Source organism: Maylandia zebra, linkage group LG7 (assembly GCF_041146795.1).
Source record: "Maylandia zebra isolate NMK-2024a linkage group LG7, Mzebra_GT3a, whole genome shotgun sequence".
In the NCBI taxonomy this organism is placed as follows: Eukaryota; Metazoa; Chordata; class Actinopteri; order Cichliformes; family Cichlidae; genus Maylandia; species Maylandia zebra.
The window spans coordinates 33,136,392-33,157,232 of record NC_135173.1 but is presented as its reverse complement, the minus strand read 5'-3'; the positions used below and the strand labels follow the sequence as shown (position 1 = coordinate 33,157,232).

The 20,841-nt window shown below is 37.1% G+C and overlaps 2 protein-coding genes across 2 annotated transcripts; one reads left to right on the top strand and one right to left on the bottom strand.

The window, feature by feature from the left end:
- The first annotated feature begins 3,053 nt into the window (after positions 1–3,053).
- On the top strand, positions 3,054–8,153 carry LOC112430075 (uncharacterized). Its single transcript, XM_076887067.1, has 9 exons — positions 3,054–3,872; positions 5,248–5,366; positions 5,455–5,577; positions 6,239–6,304; positions 6,426–6,514; positions 7,190–7,275; positions 7,473–7,578; positions 7,727–7,788; positions 7,882–8,153. The coding sequence occupies exons 1-5, from the start codon at positions 3,143–3,145 to the stop codon at positions 6,435–6,437; spliced, it is 1,050 nt and encodes a 349-aa protein (XP_076743182.1). The 5' UTR covers positions 3,054–3,142; the 3' UTR covers positions 6,438–6,514; positions 7,190–7,275; positions 7,473–7,578; positions 7,727–7,788; positions 7,882–8,153.
- A 5,177-nt stretch (positions 8,154–13,330) lies between these two features.
- Positions 13,331–19,895, bottom strand: LOC112430004 (uncharacterized). The gene is made up of 11 exons (XM_024802964.2): positions 19,810–19,895; positions 18,743–18,829; positions 18,262–18,402; positions 17,979–18,118; positions 17,725–17,861; positions 17,524–17,617; positions 17,281–17,380; positions 16,904–17,163; positions 16,627–16,813; positions 16,324–16,451; positions 13,331–16,237 (listed from the first exon to the last, which is right to left on the bottom strand). The coding sequence occupies exons 2-11, from the start codon at positions 18,822–18,824 to the stop codon at positions 15,920–15,922; spliced, it is 1,587 nt and encodes a 528-aa protein (XP_024658732.2). The 5' UTR covers positions 18,825–18,829; positions 19,810–19,895; the 3' UTR covers positions 13,331–15,919.
- Between the last annotated feature and the right edge of the window lie 946 nt (positions 19,896–20,841).

The following is a 20,841-nucleotide window of genomic DNA, read 5'->3' as shown; positions in this document are numbered from 1 at the left end:
ACAGTAAAATTCCTGCTTTTTAGAATGAATTAGAAGATAACTCTTACGTAGTTAAACTAAAATACTCTTTGAGAGTTAATATATAAACTCTTAACACCAAGTGTTAAATTATCAACTCCAGACAGATTTGGTGTTTAACACTAAATCAGAGTTAACGTACCAACTCTCCAAAAAGAGTTAAACACTCTCTGGTGTGGACCCATATATACACTTTAAAGGATGATCGGGCAGAGAGAAATGAGTGGCCCATGGGCATCATCACGAAAGCCTTTCCAGGGAAGGACGGTCTGGTCCGGAGAGTCGAAGTGGAGGTCGTTAAAGATGGAAATAGAAGAGGATTCTCTCGTCCCATTACAGAAGTAGTTCTGCTTCTTTCTCCAAAGTCTGACTCTGCCAATTGATGTGGGCTCTTAAAGACCCCAAGCGGGGAGTGTTATGCCCCCAGAAATGTGTTCTTTGTGTTCTCTTTATCTCGCTATCGTAGCTTAGAGCGGTGTGTGTATTTTCGTAACCATGACAACACGAGAGCAGTTTACGCTGAGAGTCAGGAAGTGAATCTACTGTGTGACTCGGGATATTAGCGTGTGGGCTCATTCAACCGCCAGCTCCGCCGTTACAGGATTAATCCTTTTCTCTTCGCTAAGGCATAGTCTGTGAGTATAATTCATTTTGTACAATTAAGCGGTGAAGCGTTTTGAACCGTTGTCTGTTATTCGGTTAGCTTTATTGTGTCTCATATAAGCTATGCGGCTAGGCTGTCAAGCTGTGATAATTAGCCAGATGCTTTGAGCTTATTGCATCTATAATACATTTCATATATTTCATTGTATTGTGTTTACAGTATATTTCATTGTATTGTGTTTACAGTTTCACAAAAGTGCCCAGTAAAAACTTCTGGAATCCAATCGTCTGAGTCCTGGAGATTTTCTTGGGAGTATTTAAGCTGAATGGAAACTTAGCCCATTACATGTATTGTCATGACTTTTACCACATATAGACCTGTCGTGGTTTAAACAGCTATAATAAACTTTTCTATTTTCTTGTTTATGTTTAGGGGAGCAGCTGTTTTACTGGCGCTACAAAGGCACAGACAAAACCATAAAGACAACGGTAGTCTGTGGGGCTGATGAGGCAAACACAATTTTTTCAGATTTTCATGCCAGTCCTACTGGGGCCCATTGCGGGTAAACAAAAACAAGAGAAGCCATTTCAAAGCGGTTCTACTGGCCAGGGATGTCAGTCGACATCAATAATTGGGTGGGTACTCCAAAACAAACTCTATGTAATTCGACTACAGCTAAATTATTTTAAGAGGAACACAGCAATGTTTCTGTATCTCTCAAAATAAGTTATGTAAACCTTGATCATCAACTATTGGGTTTGTTATTGAATTGCTTTTATTTTTGATTAGGTTTCACAGTGCGCACTTTGCCAGGCAAGTGCTCCAACAATTAAAAAACCAGCAGAATACATTCCGATAAAGGTTAGTCATCGACCATAGCAAATAATCACATTTAATCACACAATGTTTTCATTGCTTAGAAACCTACTGATTATATACTTAAAAAAATTATAACAGTAGACTAGCATTCTGTGTAATTTCAGTATTATTAACTTAACTATGATTTTCTTTTTAAGGTCTCTCAGCCATTTGAACTGGTTGGGATGGACCTCATTGGAATACTTACTGAAACCAACAATGGACATCAATACATATGTGTTTTTATTGATTATTTTACAAAATGGCCACAAGCATACCCTTTAAAGTCAAAATCAGCCGGGGAAGTGACAAACTGTCTCATAAAATTCGTCCACCAGTTCGAAGCCCCGAAAAGGATTCTTACTGACCAAGGCAAAGAATTTGTCAATTCTGTAAGTACTTTAGTCTTTGGCAAAAATATGTGAACTCATATTTGAATAATTTTTTGAAAATGGTTAATTTTCTGGTCTTTATAAATCTATTGTTGAGATATTAGTATGACAGCTGTTTATTTAAATTCTTATTGTAATGTGCTTATAGCCAGTGTATATAACTTTCTTTTGCAGCTCAACAAAAGGGTTTGTGGACTGTTAAAAATTAAAAGAAGCCTCTGCTCCCCCTATCACCCTCAAACGAATGGGCTGGTGGAGAAAATGAATGGCACCATCCAGAGGTAAATTCTTGGAGTACATGTTATACATTTATGGGGGTTCCCTTCAAACAAAACATTAATGCATGACATTAAACTATTAAAAAATGTAAATGATCTTTCATATGAATGTCTTCTATGTGCTTTCATTGTCAGAGCCCTGTGTAAAGTTGTTGGCAACCAACCACAAATGTGGGATGAGTACCTGGATGCTGTAATGTTTGGACTCAGAACTAAAAAACAAGTGACCACCAAATACTCGCCTTACTACCTAATGTTCGGCAGAGAGGCTCGCTATCCTTCCGAAATCCCAGAAGAATTCATGGTATGTCTTTTTGTCTGTGACAAACTACACGGAAATCCCACACAACGAAACTTTTTTAGTTTTTGAGGCGCAGGCAGATCAGTTTCAATGGATGCTATGTCACCGCCATAAAAGGACAACAACACTGAATATTTCTATGGATTGTTCCACCCCTCAATAACAGTTTTCTTCACGTCCAATCAATCCCAGGATACACTGAAGCTTTGCCAGAAATACATTGTGTCTTAAAACCTTACCAAAGACACTTAATGTAAATTTTCACTGTATTTCTCAGTTCTTTTATGTATTATCTGTGTATCTTACACAAATTATAGTAATAATAGACATGTCTTTTGATTCAAAGGTTGATGAGACTGTAGAAGACATTGTGGGGCAGGAGGAGGTGTCGGAAGACATTCAAAAGCATCAAAAACTGTTGGAACTGGTGAAGGACAACGTGGTCAAAGCTCAGGAAAAAACAAAGGGCAAAATAAAAATGATGAAGAGAGATGTCGTCTTCAAAGTTGGTGACAAAGTTTTAAGAGCTAACATAAGAAGCCAGCAGAGGAAATGGGGGAAACTTGAAGCAAACTTTTTAGGCCCTTACATTATTACAGCAATCCAAGGTAAAAGTGCAGATCTTCAGGATTCCAATGGGACAATCATTCCAAAAGTAAATATTGACCAACTAAAGTTAAGCAAAGACAGCATGCCAAGAGTGCCACACCGGGGTTTAAAGAAAACAGCAGCCACATTACTAACAGCACAACCAGGTCCAGCAGCACCAGCATCTGCTCTAGCTTCACAGGCTACAGCAGCACCAGTGGCGGTAGCACCAGCACCTCCTCCTAGAGCTACACAGGCTACAGCACCAATGGCATCACTTACATCACTACCAGTTCAAACTAAACATCCATTTCCAGTTCCACAAGGTATACCAATAACGGTATCAGAACCAGAGTCAGGAGCAACAGCACAGAAAGACAACGAACCACCAGAACCAGCCACAAGTGCTACAGCACCAGAACACGCTACAGCTCTACAAACCGAATCCAAAACAGCAGCCGACCCAGCCTCAAAGACCATAACAGCAGACCAGGCCTCACAGACCACAATGGCAGCAGACCCAGCCTCACAAACCACAACAGCAGACCCAGCCTCACAAACCACAACAGCAGACCAGGCCTCACAGACCACAACGGCAGACCCGACCACAACAGCAGACCCAGCCTCACAGACCACAACAGCAGCAGACCCAGCCTCACAAACCACAACAGCAGACCCGACCACAACTGCAGACCCAGCCTCACAAACCACAACAGCAGACCCAGCCTCACAGACCACAGCTCCAAATGCTACAACCACACAAGCCTCAGCTCCACAGATTACAGCCCAGCAATCTACAGCACAAACCATAGAACCAACAGTTGCAGAGAAATGTAAATAAATATAATATTTTTTTTATTTTTTTAAAAAGGACTTTTGTTCCTATGACAGTGTTTGTTTCAGTACTCTGTAGATCATGGCATAGGAAATTTTACACCTTTAAAAAGATTTTGTTAGGTATATTTCCTAACAGAATATTTAAATTTAACAATATGTTAATGCTTTAAAAAAACATTCATGGGGCAAAACATTATAGAAAACTTGTAAAAGGATGTAAGCCACATGTGTAAAATTACACAAATGAAAAAGTGAGTCCTTCAAAACTGTGAATCTTTCTTTTGTTGTTGTGTAACCCAGAATGTTCATGATTGATATTGTACATCTGATGTACACTAAGAGTGAAAAGTTTGGACACACCTTCATTTTAATGTTGCTTCTTAATTTCCTTGTCTATTTTGTAGATTCATTGTTGATTAGAACTCGAGGCATCAAAACTATGAATGGACACATATGGAGCACTAACCCTAACACAAATGATGTAGTAAACCAAAAAGTATGAAAGAACCAAAAATATATTTTATATATTAGATTCTTCAAATTAGCCACCCTTTGCTTTGATCACTGCTTTGCACACTCTAGGCCTTCTGTCAGTGAGCTTCATGGGGTAGTCACCTAAGATGATTGTCACTGCATGAAAAGCATGAACACACAGAAAAACACTCAATGGGAAGGTGTGTCCCAAATTTTGACTAGTAGTGTATGTTCTTCATTTTCTTCTTTTCCAAAATTGCTGTCATATATGCTGCTAGTGACATAGAATGCCCACTACAAGAAGTATATTAATGTTGTGATGATGACTGCCTGCCAGCAACAGTTCGAAAGATCAAATACTCTTTAAGACGCTGCTTTTAACAGCCCAAAAATTGACACTCTATTTTACAGATAATAAAACTAGTTTTGGAGGAGAAAAATAACATTTTTCCAGAAAAGATTATGTAATAGTAAAGGCCACAGGTGCAAGCCTTGAGCCTGAGTATTTTAAAATATAGTCATGTAGCTGCAACTAAACATAATTTTAAAAAATTGTTGTAATAGGTGTTTCTGCTGGAAAAAAGATATGATAGGGGGCAAGAGCATTTCTATTGTTATGTATTTAAATTTATTTTCTTTTATTAATATGAATTTATTTAAATTTCTTTGTAGAACATTGTAAGTGTAACTTTACCCCCAAATAAAAGCAAATTTAAGTTCTCCTTTTTTTTTTACAAAATACAATGTTAAACCATGTGTCCATTTTATCAGCGTCTTAAAAGTATTTACCCTGAAACACGTCTTTTGTCAGACAACTACATAAGAAATTATGCATTTGAAAATTTGATTTACATTTAGTCCTGCTGACTTATTTCTTTTTCTCATTACTTTTTGTAGATATAATGGATGCCTGGGCTGGAAAGAGTCCTCACATTCTACTCTCCAGAATTGGTGCTTACAAATTATTCTACTGGGATATCCAACAAATTGGTCCAGACATGGAGTTGGAAAGTGAGGTACAGTGATCTTTACTGACAACAATGCAACTATCAGTGTTTTATTCATTGACAACAGTTAACAAATGTTTACATTTTGTATTCGCAGTCTATTAATGCATATCTTGAGATCATGGTGAGACAATGCAATCGTCATAATTCAGCAAAAGCAGCATTCATTGATTCATTTTCAATGACTGCCATTTGGAAGAGAAAGGCTCCAAGACTCAAGGTAGGTATCTCTAGAAAGAATCTTGTGTGTATTGTTTAAGTACCTCTGATCATATCCACATCCAGATTTAGATTGGATAACAGCTTATGCAGAAAGAATAAATTGAGACTGGGGTTAGTAGATGTGGATAGTTTATTAGACTTGACAGTTCTCTTTTGTTCTCTGCTTGTCTGGTTTCCTCCTCTTTTTGTACACACTCCAATCAATGCTTGATTTGAGATTTTCAAACATTTGGGCTAATATCTCTTTTGAAATCATCAACACTGCTTCATCTCTTTAATAGGTACCTTTTTATTATCAAGTGATTCTTACGTCACTGTTAAAGAGGCTTAAGAAAGCATTAAACATTATTCTGCAGATGGTAAAAGGATCGCATTGAAAATGATTGAAAATGAACTCCATGTCCAAAAAAAATCCTTAGAAAGACCTTTATTAGTCTTGGAGGAAGTAATGTGCAAAACCACTTATAAAAAATATAAGATAGTCCAGCTTCTTGCACAGGTTAAAGAAATGAGGGGTGAATCATGGCTGTCGCACAGTACTTTATAAGTGGATGATATATAATATATCATAAATTGCTTTAATAAAAAAGGACTCTAAACAACATGTTATTGCATTTCTTTCTGAAGTGAATATTTTTATTGTTTTGTTTCAATTTAAGATCAAACCCATGGAGCATGAAGTCATTCTGGGAATTGTAAATGAACATCATCACTGGACATTAGTGGTAAAAAAATAATTGCATTTACAATATTCATCAAATCAGTTTTATAAGACAAATGCATGGCATGCAGATAATCTTAACTCTTGAATTATTACATGTAATTCTCCACATAATTTTACTGTAGGTCATTTACTAACAAGAAAAGAAGTCACTGTATCTTGATCCACTCGGAGAAACTAAACAAGGTATCCAAAATTGTTTGGAATCAACAAGGTAAGGATAAATGTTGAAATTTATTTTGACCCTTTATTAAACGCTTTGTTGCTGTTGTTATTTATGTGTTTATTATGACAATTATAAGTATGATGTCAATCAAAAAAAATTGGCACTCAAAATTAAAAAAATAGCAGCAACAGGTTTGAATTTTTGTGTTGGCCTTCTGATATTGTGGTGTTATGGGTTAATTTTGCCTTTAAAGAGAAGTCTCCCCATGTTTCAATGTTTATTTGAGGACATGATGTCTGTATGAGATGATGTTTTTACATTAGAAAATATAGCATGGGGAGAATAATGTTTAGTAGTTGCATAAAGTGTTGCGGAGGTTTAGCACTAAAACATCAGACAAATGTCTTAAATAATTTCACATAGGTTATACATGTGTGAATTTCATCTTTGCTCCTCCTCCACATCTCTTCAAAGTGTACTGTGTAAGTGATTGATTTCTATATCATGGGCGGAAACGGGAAAAAAAGCAGAAGTAATTGTCCACGGAAATGCGTTGTAGACTTTTAAAAAGTAATGATTTTAACAAAACAGTGTGGTCAGTTCTTAACTTGATGTTCAACAGACACTTAAGCTCTCCATACTGTTCACCTTCTTGTGTCACCAAAATTTTAAAACATGTTATTTGTTTTTATTGTACTTGTCTTTCATTCATGCGAAAAAAAGGATGCAACGTCTCAAGATGGACTTGTGACACAGTCAAACACCCAAAACAAGTGGACGCTACCTCATGTGGAGTCTTTGCATTGAAAGTACGAGTCTTAACCGTAATACATACATATATACGAGAATATTGGAAATGTTGTGTTGTAATAAATGTTAATGACAGGAAAAGGAATATAAGATAATTACACAATAAAAGAAAGAACTTGATTCACAGGAAACAAATTACTATAAAATAACATTTACAATATTAGCCTATTTAGTCATCTTCGAATCTCTTTTTCAGTTTGCTGAAAAGATCTTGCGAAAAGAGTCAATAGACTTTCTGTCTACAAAAAACGCCATAAACACACACAGGCTGCAAATTGCCACCACTCTTCTCCTAGAGACAGGTAACTCATTTTCCACCATTCAATGTTCTCACATCATGAATATTTTCATCATGATGGCTGTAGAAACAAACCATATAGTTGTTTGAATGAAGTAATAAGTGCAGTAGGTAGTATACTCTATGTGCTATTTTTTCACTTTTTAAAACAGATGACTTGACAAACATCTGTCATTTCTGCGGGGAAGAAGAGCATGAAACTGACAACAAATGGGTAATGACATCAAGAAAGACTGCTAAATGTTATGATCAATTCCCATAAATGAAATTTTAACATTGGGATTTGTAATTATTTATTTTTTTACAGATTCAGTGTGAGATGTGTTTGCGGTGGTTCCACCAGCTCTGCGTGAAAAGCCCACCACCAGAAGATGTGTTTATTTGTCTTGCTTGTACATAGTTGACACTAAAGGTCCACAGCTAGTGTTCTTATGGCACACATTGTCGAGAACACATATCTACATATATAGATGTAGATGTTAAATTAAAAAGTCTAAAAAACCAAATGGTCTCCAAAGTTACTGTAGTTATTAGTTATACTGTTATTTATTTTGCAAATAAACTCTTTCGTGATAGCAACGCCAAGGTGCATTATTGATGGGGGGGGGGGCACACATTTTGGCAGCCGATGCCATACAGCCTGATAAAATCTGTATCCCTCCATAACTTTTGCTGTGAATAAGACATGGTCTCCAAAGTTACTGTACTTATTGGTTATACTGTGACTTATTTGGCAAATATACCCTTTGTGATGGCAAAGGCAATATGGATTACAGATGGGGGGGCACACATTTTGGCAGCCGATGCCACACAGCCTGATAAAATCTGTATCCCTCCATAACTTTTGCTGTGAATGAGACATGGTCTCCAAAGTTACTGTACTTATTGGTTATACTGTGACTTATTTGGCAAATATACCCTTTGTGATGGCAAAGGCAATATGGATTACAGATGGGGGGGGCACACATTTTGGCAGCCGATGCCACACAGCCTGATAAAATCTGTATCCCTCCATAACTTTTGCTGTGAATAAGACATCTTCTCCAAAGTTACTGTACTTATTGGTTATACTGAGATTGATTTTGCAAATAAACTCATTCGTGATAGCGTCGCTACAAAGTGTAAACTGAGTGTAAATTCACTGGAGAGCGACGTGTTTCCATGATCGCATCTGGTTTTACAGTATTATAGTATCAAAGTCTTTTTCTAGACAAAGTATTCCCAGCAGGTTATTTCAGTGTACATTATAAGGTAAACTGTCTTCCACACGGCACATTACAATATCCATCCATTCGCTTCCGCTTATCCTTTTCAGGGTCGCGGGGGGGCGCTGGAGCCTATCCCAGCTGTCATAGGGCGAAAGGCGGGGTACACCCTGGACAGGTCGCCAGTCTGTCGCAGGGCCAACAACACACAGGGACAGACAACCATTCACACTCGTATTCACACCTAGTGACAATTTGTATTATCCAATTAACCTATCCCCACAAGGTGCATGTCTTTGGACTGTGGGAGGAAGCCGGAGTACCCGGAGGGAACCCACGCAAACACGGGGAGAACATGCAAACTCCACACAGAAAGACCCCGGCCTGATGGTGGAATTGAACTCAGGACCTTCTTGCTGTGCGGCAACAGTGCTAACCACCGTGCCACCGTGCTACACGAAACTAATATTAAATTCATCGAGTCTGCTGTTTTCCAGCTTTTACTCTTTATCGCGTCAACTGCAGATCAGTGACAAGTAGCGTACAGAACGGAGCTGGGCAAGTGGCTCCTCCTACTTTGCGCGCTCCCGTGAATGGGGAAACAATTTTTGACGGGGGTAACTACCGGCTTCTTCCCGTCAGATGCGTGGAGGCAAGCCAGGTGACAGAGCTGTTGCAGGTGTGTATTGGCAAACATTTGCTTTTCCCGTTTTAATGCATTTTTTAACACCAACTAACTTATGCAACTTAGATGCTGATTACTGTGAGCCAGAGCCATAGTGTTGTTGTGCACTGAACAGAACGGAATTGGTGAGTTTGAACTTTTAATTTACTGTTTGTATTGCTACCAGCTGACGCTAATTGGCTGCTGCCGGTGTTGTGCCAAAAAGTGATTGTCTGCCAAAAACTGATTTCCAGTGTTTCTGTGTATTTTTTATGTGTAATATTTTTACGTATGTTCGTAAATAGACTTCGGTGAACAGGGGATACAAAGGGGTTACATAAAGAATTAAAAAAAATTATGTTTTTTAAGTATCTTTACAACTTGTACTTACATTATAACCAATCCGGTCCTTTATCCCCACTTAAAATATTTTTACAGAACTATTGTAATATTTGCTGCCATTTCTGCTGTCCTGTTGGGCAACTTACTCTTACAAAATACATTTTTAATGTTAATGAGATTTTTTTTACTGCATAAATAAAGGTTATATAAAAGTCGCTGCCAAAAACTGATTGCGGCTTGTATCTTGTTACACGAATGTTGTTTGTGGCTCAAGATGACTTTATGTCATCCATAAGGGATGCATTTGACATATGTTTAACATATTATAGCCCAACAAGTTACTTATAGCACTTTAAATATGAGCAATCGCTTTTTGGCAAATACCGGAAATCAGTTTTTGGCACAACACCTGTCCAAACAATTTGGTTTTGATTTTGATTTGACCAATATTTGTTGAATAAAAAATGTTGTGACGCTACATATCATGTATGTATGTATATATGCAGTTGAAATGTTTCAGTTAAATTATTGGTTAAATATATTATATTTAACCAATATATTGTTTATTTATTTATAAATTGTGTAAACAGGAACAAGAATAACTTAATGTATTTAGCTTAATTGGCTGACATTTTTGTATTATTCTTGTGATTTCTTATTGGCCTTGTTTATTTAATGCAGGCCAGGTGAACCTTTTTTGGGGTATGAAAAAGGGTGGCGAGCCAATGAACGGCTAGGAGCAGGACTCATTCTGCAATTGAAGCTTCCACTGGTTGGGTAGGAAGCTATCAAAGACGACGCTCTGTCCCCATTTTCCAAATACACTGATTTCCGCAATCATACACACCATTCCCCTCATTTATGGACAATAGCGCTTGGACATCTCTCATGGACATTCAGATAGAACTCATGGACTTCAGTTTGGATCAGTGGATTTGATGTTAATATGTGTTATTTATGGGGAACTGTTGTTTTTTTTTTTTGTTTTTTTTTTGAGAATCTGTATTGCTTGGTATAAGCCAGAAGAATTTGCTTAGTTGTCTTTGTGCACCCCCACTGGGTTTTTGATTAATTGAATAGCTGCAGCAGGAGTGATTATTTAAGTTTTCCTTTTCTTTTCTTATTTTTCTTTGGGGTTTGGTTAAATACATGGTACCTGCAAAAGCATTTTTGTGTTGTGTGTATTTATTAATTACTGCCCATCAGCTCCAGTAGCATTCCTAAATGTTCTGATTAATAATAACCATAATATTTCACTCAATACCTAGCCTGTATTAATTCATTAGCGCTTGATCAGTGTTACATAAAGTTTTGGTATGTTTGTCTGTAAAGTGGGCTACAGTACTAGTAGGTGAAACAGAAGACTTAGTTTGTGTTGCCTGAACTCCACACACTGACCTGTTACTTTTGCTTTTGGTATATGCTTGATAGTCCTTAAGATGAGACAACTGTTTGACTTTTACATGTTCTTGTCACAAAACCCTCTTTCAGTGATGTTACTTTCATTTTGCATTGACGGGACTTGCAGCATGCTTTCTCACAATAGCAGTGTCTTGTTTGCATGGTGGTACATTTACATTTTCATGCTCAGTTTTATACTGGTACTTAACACAACTGATTTGTCTGTGCCAGTCGATTGGGGAACACACATTTAAAGTTATTTAAGTGAACGAGAGAGATGTTGTGTGCAGTGTTGGGCAAGTTACTTTGAAAAAGTAATTATAGTTACTAGTTACTTTTGAAGAAGTAACTGAGTTACAAGATTCTAAAAGTAGTTAATTACTTGAAGTAGCTATTGCATTACTTTAAAAAAATATATAATTTTTTTTTTATCCCTGTGGGCTCCAGGTTATAATTGGCCATTTTTGACTACTTTAGATGTTTTCTTTGCCTTGTTTGGCATCATTCTTTTCAGCACAACCTCAGGTGTCTGAATTTACAGTTATGTTTTCATTTTGACATACTGTATTAACACAATTGATCTAAAATCAGTCAAAAAACAAAATCAGAGTAGAAAAAGTTACATTTTTTTTTTATTGTAACAACCACAAACATGTTTATGGAATCATATTTCATACCTTTAAATGCAAATATAAATTGTCAGTTTTAAAATCCTATGCACAAGTTTTGTAAACAACAATGTTATTTGCATCCATTTACCTTTTACCCTTTTTAATAAGCATTTCAAACTGTTTACATAACAATCAGCTGCATTCAATAAGATGCCACACAAATTATTTGTGCCACTCCAAAAAAAAAAATTATTTCTGTCCACTATAAAGGAGAACATCACAGCCTGATACCTGCAGGTCTGACAGCAGCAGGTGTATCACTCCTGTTCTCTACCTGGAGACAGCAGTCGCTTCATTGTTCTGACACACAACACAAAACTATCCGATTGTTAAGTGATGATGTGACGAATCCTACTTGCGGGCCTAAAGTAGTCTGCATTTAATATGGCTTTTGTGTTGTTAACATGTTTAAAGCTTTGTATTTTCTTCTATTTAATCTCAAAAAGCTCCTAAAAAAGTCGGTGATCACCGTTGACCTCCCTCGGCTTTTATTACCGCTAATCATTTATTTAAGCTCAGTTTTTAAAACCTTACGATGTAACTACAGCACAGCCCATGCAGCAGTATATGAATGACTAACCTCGTATTGTGGATGGATTATCTCAGTTGTTCTCCTGGCTGAAGTTTGGTCCTTTTACAGCATCCTGCCATGCGATTACATTTGTTCCTGACCACCCAGAACACTCACGTTAACTTTTATCGAGTGGAAAAAGGTTAGCTTGTTTATATTATGCTAACATAGTTGTGTCGCTAGCGGTCACGTAGCACATCATTATCATAACACCTCCCACCCACTCCATGACATGCTGGTCAGTCACAGGAGCACGTTCAGTGAGAGACTGAGATTACCGAAAAGCACCACTGAACGACACAGGAAATCATTCCTGCCTGTGGCCATCTCCCTGTACAACGCATCCACTTAACACACTGTTTGCTGCTACAACTACACAGTAAAAATCGGAGTGTTAAAATAACACTTAAAGAGTTAAATTTAACACTGGTCCCGAGCCTATTTGGTCCCATTCGGAATTGGTGTTAAATCAACTCTTTCTATAGTGTTAAAATTTTAGAGTAAAATTAACTCTAAATAGAGTAAAAATTTAACACTGAGTAACACCGCAGAGTGTTAAATGAACCTAACACTACTAGTAGTGTCATATTATTTACTCTAACATAGTGATAAATTAACTCTATTTGAGTAAAATTCCACTGATTTCTAACACTGAATTGAGTTATTTCAAGTTAACACTGGGGGTTCAAATAACTCTGATGAGAGTTGATGTTACTCTATACTGTGTTATTCATACACTTTTTCTTGTGAAAAATTAGCTCTCATAGAGTAAAATTTTAAATTAATTTTACACCAAGTAGTGTTACTAAAACTCTTCCTCTTCCAGCATGAAAACCTGGTTTCTAATAATGCTTTAAAATATAAAACAAGTAAGCAAAAACCACAACTAGATAATACGTTTAACGGCTTTATTTTGATGTCAGGCTCAAAATATTAAAACATCTCATGTAGTGTACATAAAACACTACACACACAAAAACAGTCATAAAACACTTTAAAACAATGAATTTAGTTCGGCATAAAATGACAATATGGAACCACATACAGGGAGGAATCAGAAGTGCCATACTTCATTTGAAGATCAAATGGTTTGAAGTAACACAGCTCTTTTATGTTCAACACCTTCAGCACCATATTGGGGTGCATTCTGACCTTAAATGCATGATAATGGTCATCAAAACACAGGCTTTCCATCAGTTTTCCACAGAGCAATGCAATGTCATCTTTCACAACAATACTTTTGATCTTATAAAACACTGGAATCTCAGACACTACCTCTGTACAGATGATAAAGTCAGGGCGGTACTCTGTACCATGATGTTTTATCCACTTAGCTGAAAAAACACTGGTAGACAACGCAGCTCCAAATTTTAAAGCAATTTCTGGACCTTCTTTCAGCTCTCCAAGTGTCACCATCTTTCCTGGTCCTAAAGCTAATCTTTCGAGGCTAAAAGACTCCCAATACATGGCCATACAACTTTGGTGTTTCTTGGCCAATGTCATTGTAATGTTTTTAAAGCTTTTTAATTGCTTCTTAAAGAAGTTATGTTTGGCTTCGTAACGCATGCACCACATGTGCAGAATTGGGCCAATATTTCGTATACTGCGAGGGTAATGTATCATGAAGTGATGCTTTGGTAGGAGACTGAGTGTAGGAAATAACTGCTTAAAGAGCTGATGATGATCAATAATTAAATGTTTGAGGTAGATGGTCATACCTTCTGACAGCACTGGTGAAAACACAATATTGACAATTTGTAGAAGCAGAAGTAGAAGATGCCAGTAGCTATCACCCACCTGTACCAAATCGCCAAACATCAAAGGTACATTACGCAATAAGCACCAAGATTGAATTGCATTTAGTCCTAAATCATTACTGCCATCAAACAACTTTACCCTTGGTGGGCGATTTCGCTGCTGATTGAAGCCATAGTCAAAGGCATGTATTCTACCAGCAAGTTGTTCAGCACTTAGGAAGTTCTCCTGAATGTACTGCAGCACAAGTTTCACCTCTAACTGAGCAACTCCCTCCAAAATGTCATGCATGATATCTACAGAAAAATTGTTGGCTGTGTTGAAATATTTAAGTGAATTCAAGAGACAAGTGCGTTTCACACCACATACATGAGGTAGCGTAGGATCTCTTTGTACACTTTCACAGTGCTGCTTATGCATATCAAGAGTTCTTAGTGCAACACCAGAATCATCTTCACAGAACACACTTTGAAAACAATCCTTCTCAAGCAGACAAAAACGACAACAATATCGAGCTGCAAATGACTCCACGAACCCAAACAGACTATGCAAGCCAAGATTGTTCCCAGTGACCTGGATTACAGTGCCATGAACCAAGTGTTTAAACATGGGAAGTTTCAGTCCCTCTGTCTCAAGAACTTTCAGATCATTGACAAGTGGCTCAAGGATTGAATTAAAGCCATAACGCTTTGAGTCTTGTGCATGAAAAAGAGCACACAAATGAATATTGACCAACAACGAATTAAAGATTGGAGGAAAATTCCTTAGTGTAAAGTATATTGCACCTAATTTATGTACACCCTTTTTAGAGCCCAGGGGATTTGCAGTTTCAAAGTCATCATAAAACAGTTGAATTTGTAAGGCATCTTTTTCTGCAGAAAATAGGGGACATCTTTTAACATAGGCAGCATCGATTAAGTCTGCATACACACTTTCTCTGGACATATTCCTCGACTTGAACATGTCGACAACATGGTGGTTTTGAAAGATAGTTTTCAGTGTTTCCAAAATAGGAACATATGCAAACCTATCGGTTACAATGACTTGATCAAAAGTCCCTGTGATCTTGTTTCTTCTACTGTCAAATCTTGTGCCAAGCACCATTTCAACAGGTTCAACAGTTGCCCATTTTTGTTTAAAGTGCCTATTTCATTTAGCTTCTGAATTTAACAGTGTGAATGGGTTTTCAAAGTTTTTGAATGACTGCTCTAATTTCTTTTTACTTGAAGTGTCCTGTGAAGGTAAGCTCTGTAAAGCTGCATCTTTAGCCTGAGTATGAATCTCAAAAAACACTTCCTCCATTGAGGAGACAAAACTATTCACAGTAGATTGGCTTAATCCAGCTGCCCTGAGCTGTGCAACAGTAGAGGCACACATATCCAAAGTGCTCTTATTTGAACTTTTCAACATTTCAGATGTTGTGGGTGTTTCTTCTACATTAGTTGACACCACCTGCCCTGTAGTGATAACTTCTTTAATTGCCACATCAGGCTGTAAATTAACATCAGTGTCAGCCTGTTGGTCGAAACAGTTAAGGTGTTTGGTATTTAAATGTTTTCTAAAACCTGAAAAAGTGCCAAACACACAGCCACAGTCACGCTGGGCACATTTAAGGCGAAGATTTCTTCCGGGTAAGTAACCATGGACTAACCGTAAATGCCTAACAAGCATGTTTGAACCAGTAAACTCAGCCTGACAGACAAAACACTTCATGATGGAGAATTAACCTTCAAGCCCTAAAGAAGCAACCTTGTCCTTATTTCAGCAACTCTGGGACTTTCTTTGATTTTGCCAACATCTATATTGTACACAGTGGTTTGGATGAATGTGTACATGTTGTGAAGCATGGTGTTGTAAGATGTGCCAAACACAAAATGTGCTTTAAACAGTTCATCAAAAGCACCAAGTGAAGAGGTAGACTTGCATGGTATGGCATTCTTGTCAAGAATAATGAAGAACTGGTGGATGTCATGCTTTTTCACCCCAACAGCCAGGAGGTAGGGTTGAGTGCTGGTAGTGATGGCATCAAGGTGCTCTTGGATATTTGTTCCAGTCTGAAAAGACAAATACAGACAGGCAATAAGAATCAAGTGTTTCTTAAACTGGTAATTCATACCATAAAAATAGAAAAGAAACAAACCTTCTTGAAGACCACAAGATGCCTTTCTGCTTGAGAAGCTGACACCTTTCCTGGTCTCTTCCGACCCTGACCAGATGGTGGAATCAAATGTAATAGCAATAGAATCGCTGAGAGGTCACTGTCCCAGCCTGAAAAAAAAAAAATTGGTTTTATAATAAAGTTGAATCATCCTCATCAATAACAAATTTCAATGCATCTGCATTGACAAAATGTTTGAGTAGACCCAAAATACAAAAGGACAGCTGTTCTGTGACAAACATTATATATCCTGTGAATGTTCTAATTAAAGAAATAACAGCTCACCAATGTCAGCATTAACTTCAGTGGCATCCTCAGGTGAGTCAGCTGCCAGCAAGAGTTCTTCCAGGTCACTGGTAGAAGGAAGCTTTCTGCCTTGTTGGATAATCTTTCTTTTGAATGTTGTTGGCCACCTCTCCAGCAACCTGCCTGATACATCCTCACCAAACATCAGTACAAAATCCTGTTCGATCTGTAACAGGGATAGAGAACAGAGAATTATATCTGCTATCTGCAAAAAATAAAATGTGTTTACATTGTCAACGTAATGAAAAATATTCACCAAGCCTTTGATATCTTTGAAACGTGGAAACACAGACAGTATGTTGCTTGACAGCAGGGGGTCAAGGACCATGTTGTGTCGATAAACAAATGTCAACTTCATCTTCTTCTTGACTGTGTCTTCATCAGCTGAATGTTTCATCAGAGAGATTGCTTCCTTGCACTCATCCTCACTCAGCACGTTCTCTGTAACAAACTGCAACTCTCGTCTGACAGTTGGTCCACCACACTGGTCTTCACCCGATGATCCATCTCCTGGTGCTAGACAATATGAAATACAACTTTATCAAAACTAATAATAACATTTGATAACCATTATTAATACAGAACCACAATTTGGAACTGTATTATACGTTTCCACTGAATTATAAGTGTTACCTTCAGATGTTAATCGCCTCTCTTTAGCAGTGCATCTCTGTATGGTTTTAATCCTCCAGGCCAAGTACCCAGTGCCACTCTCGCCATCATAATAATGTTCCTTGGAGAGTGACATATACAGACATTTTGTTTATTAATTTATCAGTAAGTTATGTGACCATGAACAGTTGATAAGGACATACATTTTGGCAGGATTTAAAATTTTGATTTTAGTTGTATCAGTTATTGCTGTTAGCTACTTACATAGCCATTTTTTGAGTACGGGTCACTGAGGTAAGGGAAAAAGGTTACAATTCCTCTGGCATACATTTCTTTTACCTGCCGTGGTGGTGATGTACTGCAAGATCAAAAGGAAAAGAACTAGTCAGCTTCGCTGGAATTAATAGAGATTTAAAATAATTTGAAAATGATAGTAAAAAAATCACAGGGCCAGAAATAAATTACCCATTTTTTTCTGTCATGTCAGCTACCAGTATGTTGACCATTTTTCTTCTGGTTTCATCCACCAGGGACTTGGTCCAATTGTACTCATTTATTATACGTTCTCCACCAGGTTTGCTTGTGAGAATGGATTCCACCAACTGGAAAACACAATAAAAATATTCTACATGTTGATTATAACCACTACAGTTCAGAACACTTAAACTACAAACAAAAAAGACACTATTAGAAGAATGTGGAAATCTGTTAACTCTTACTTGCTTAGCTTCTGCATCCAGCTTCTGACGTTTCCTCAAAGGGCTGTCTGAAAGGATGACCGTATCCTGTGAATCTGATGAATGTGGCGATGATAACTGGAACTGCTCAGGAGACACTTCTGCAACAGATGTTTCCAGACCTTAAAAATAGGAGCAAAACAAATCAGTTTACATGGTCCCTCCATAGACTCATTTTATACACTCTTTGATTAAACAATGTAATAATGACACCAAAAAAAAAAAAAAAAAGACATCCAATGAAACACAAATCACTCAAACAAACCTGTTTCATATTTGATGGTTAGTACCCCGGTTGAGGGATCTGTTACTATATTCTCAAACACATCCTCATCCAACTCAGTCCCTGAACTATCAAAAACTTTCACTCCTTCTGTTACGGCTGGCGCACCAAACTTTGCAAATGCTGGAAACAAGCACACAAGTTTGTGTAAACAAAAAGACATGACATTTAATGTTTTGTAGCTTAAAATGAAGATCATTTCAAGATACTCTTTCAAAAATGAGTCAGATAAACAAAGCCTAAATTATTAAGTGCCTCTAACATGCTTGATAAGTGGTAGATTAAAAGGAGTGACACTCACATTATGCAGTTTTTCCCCCCACTAAATATACATTCATAACTAAGATGCTTCCAAAACACAGATCATTTTCAATTAATCATAAAATGCAGTTTGAAGAGACTAAATAACAAAAAGAACTTAAAGCCTCTTGTACACCTTTTTAATACAATGTTGGTTTCTTACCGGCAATCAAAAACTCCTTAAGGCTTGGCTCAGATACTCTAACAAATTTCTGCACACCTCCAAGTTTTGCTTTAAGCAGCATGCTTCCTGTAGACAGTAATTTCTTATAGTCAGTGCTCTTCATTGAACTACAGTAAACAGAAAATGTGAATATTAAAACAGTCCCATAAACAGCCTTGCAATGTGATTTCTTACACTGTATGTTACTTTTATGTCAGTGTAACAAGGTGTCAAGATATAATCCTCAATACAAAACTAAAATAATAACTACTACTTTTTACCATTTGTCTGACCTAACTTAGCACTAGGGAGCCAGTATTTTGTTCATCTTTAGTTTAACATACTGAACAGTCTGGTAACCAAAATGGAAAAAGCAGCAGGGTAACTTTTGTCAATACCATCAACTCACAATAAATACAAACGCTGTCATCTTAAATTCAAACTACTAAAAAAATGCATTAAAAACTGAATCCTGGACATTTTGGATATTTTATCAAGCTTATAACACCTGCTGGTTGTAATCCTGTAACTGTAAAATCGCTGAAGACAGCCGAGTTAAAATAAGACAATAACCTTCCTAAAAACGACCTCTATATCTGGTACCTAGGTATCAAAAAAAAGAAAAAAAGAAAGATGTAACATTTAGTGTACAATTTTAATTAGTTAATGCTTGAGTTAGGTAATTTAAAATTTAACGCTAACTAGCGAATTGCCTGCGCACTGAGGTTAGCCAAAATGCTAGTTAGCTAGCTAATGTTAATATATAGATCCCAACACATGGAGGGTTTCATTTAATGGAATTTCGAACATGCTAGAACACAACACAATCACCACTACACACTGAAATAAATTTTGATAACAAGCCTTACAGTCCAACACTGATATCAGTCAACTTTTTTAGCTAATTAACAACCTTACATTAGCATACAGATAGTGTCACATTTGCTTCTGGTACAAAATGAAATATATAATAAACATGGACAAAAGGAATGTAACCTTATTTTAACGTGCTACCTGTGCTTAAAATGTCGAATTGTTGGTTTAAAAAGTAAATATGAACAACTTACCCTGCAACTGATGTGAAGAAAATGGCGTCGTGAAAAATCCTCTTGGTTTGAAAACCAGTCTGTGGTGGGAGGAGCTTTCTAGAGTAACGTTGACACTGTCTCTTTTAACTCCAGGAATCATCACCCACACTGGGGGGCGTTTTGCTCCAGCTGTTGTTATAATGACTCTATTAGAGTAAATACACTTTAACACTGCTGATTTAACACTGGGAAATTTACTGTGTACACATGTTTCTTTTCCAACTATTTATTTATGAGTGACGTATGTATGTATGTATGTATGTATGTATGTATGTATGTATATGTATATATTGTACTATTCTTAGTTAGTGTATTGTCTGTCTTGTCTTAATGTTGGTTTAAAATGGAGCACTGTAACAAAAAATAATTTCCCCCAGGGATCAATAAAGTATTCTGATTCTGATTCTGATTATATACCAGCTAGCCAAACTTCCGTAACCCTACAAATGTCACTGCTGTTTAGTTTTCTGTCTTCATTTATGCTGGAAGTGATAGCAGGGAGTTAGCTCGCTAACTTCTATCTAAATACAATATAGCATGTCCTGACTGCGGGGTTTTGGAAACAAATTAAAACGTACGGCTCTTCTAACTCCGTTAAATGTCATAAATTCCATTTTCATGGATGCCTGGATGTTAAACTCAATTGTTACACCTGGTAGAGCAGAACGCTGATAATTTTATTAAAGATGAAAGACTTAAGATAGTGTTTTAACTCTCAGTAATGCCACAGTGATCATTTGATATATGGACCTGCAGCGGAGTTTAAGCCCAGACACGGCTAGTGACGTCAGACTGAACGATTGGATGCACAACACTACACACCAACTACACAAGACAACACATTAACTACACACTCCAAACACGGTAAACGCCACAAATCTATGGGCTCAAAATGTGGTCATAAATATTTTGTACTTGTAAATCGGTTTTGCACTTGTAAATGAGGATTTGTATGTGTAAAAAAGATTTGTGTGTGGATTTAGCCAAAAAAAACCCTGCAAGTTACAAGCA

Coding starts and splice junctions, on each gene's coding strand:
- LOC112430004 (XM_024802964.2), bottom strand. CDS start 18,824: ATGCTGCTTAAAGCAAAACTTGGAGGTGTGCAGAAATTTGTTAGAGTA. Junction 18,119..18,261: donor AACCATCAAATATGAAACAG/GTTTGTTTGAGT, acceptor CCTATTTTTAAG/GTCTGGAAACATCTGTTGCA. Junction 17,618..17,724: donor GACATGACAGAAAAAAATGG/GTAATTTATTTC, acceptor TTGATCTTGCAG/TACATCACCACCACGGCAGG.
- LOC112430075 (XM_076887067.1), top strand. CDS start 3,143: ATGCCAAGAGTGCCACACCGGGGTTTAAAGAAAACAGCAGCCACATTA. Junction 3,873..5,247: donor ACCAACAGTTGCAGAGAAAT/GTAAATAAATAT, acceptor TACTTTTTGTAG/ATATAATGGATGCCTGGGCT. Junction 5,367..5,454: donor ACATGGAGTTGGAAAGTGAG/GTACAGTGATCT, acceptor TTGTATTCGCAG/TCTATTAATGCATATCTTGA.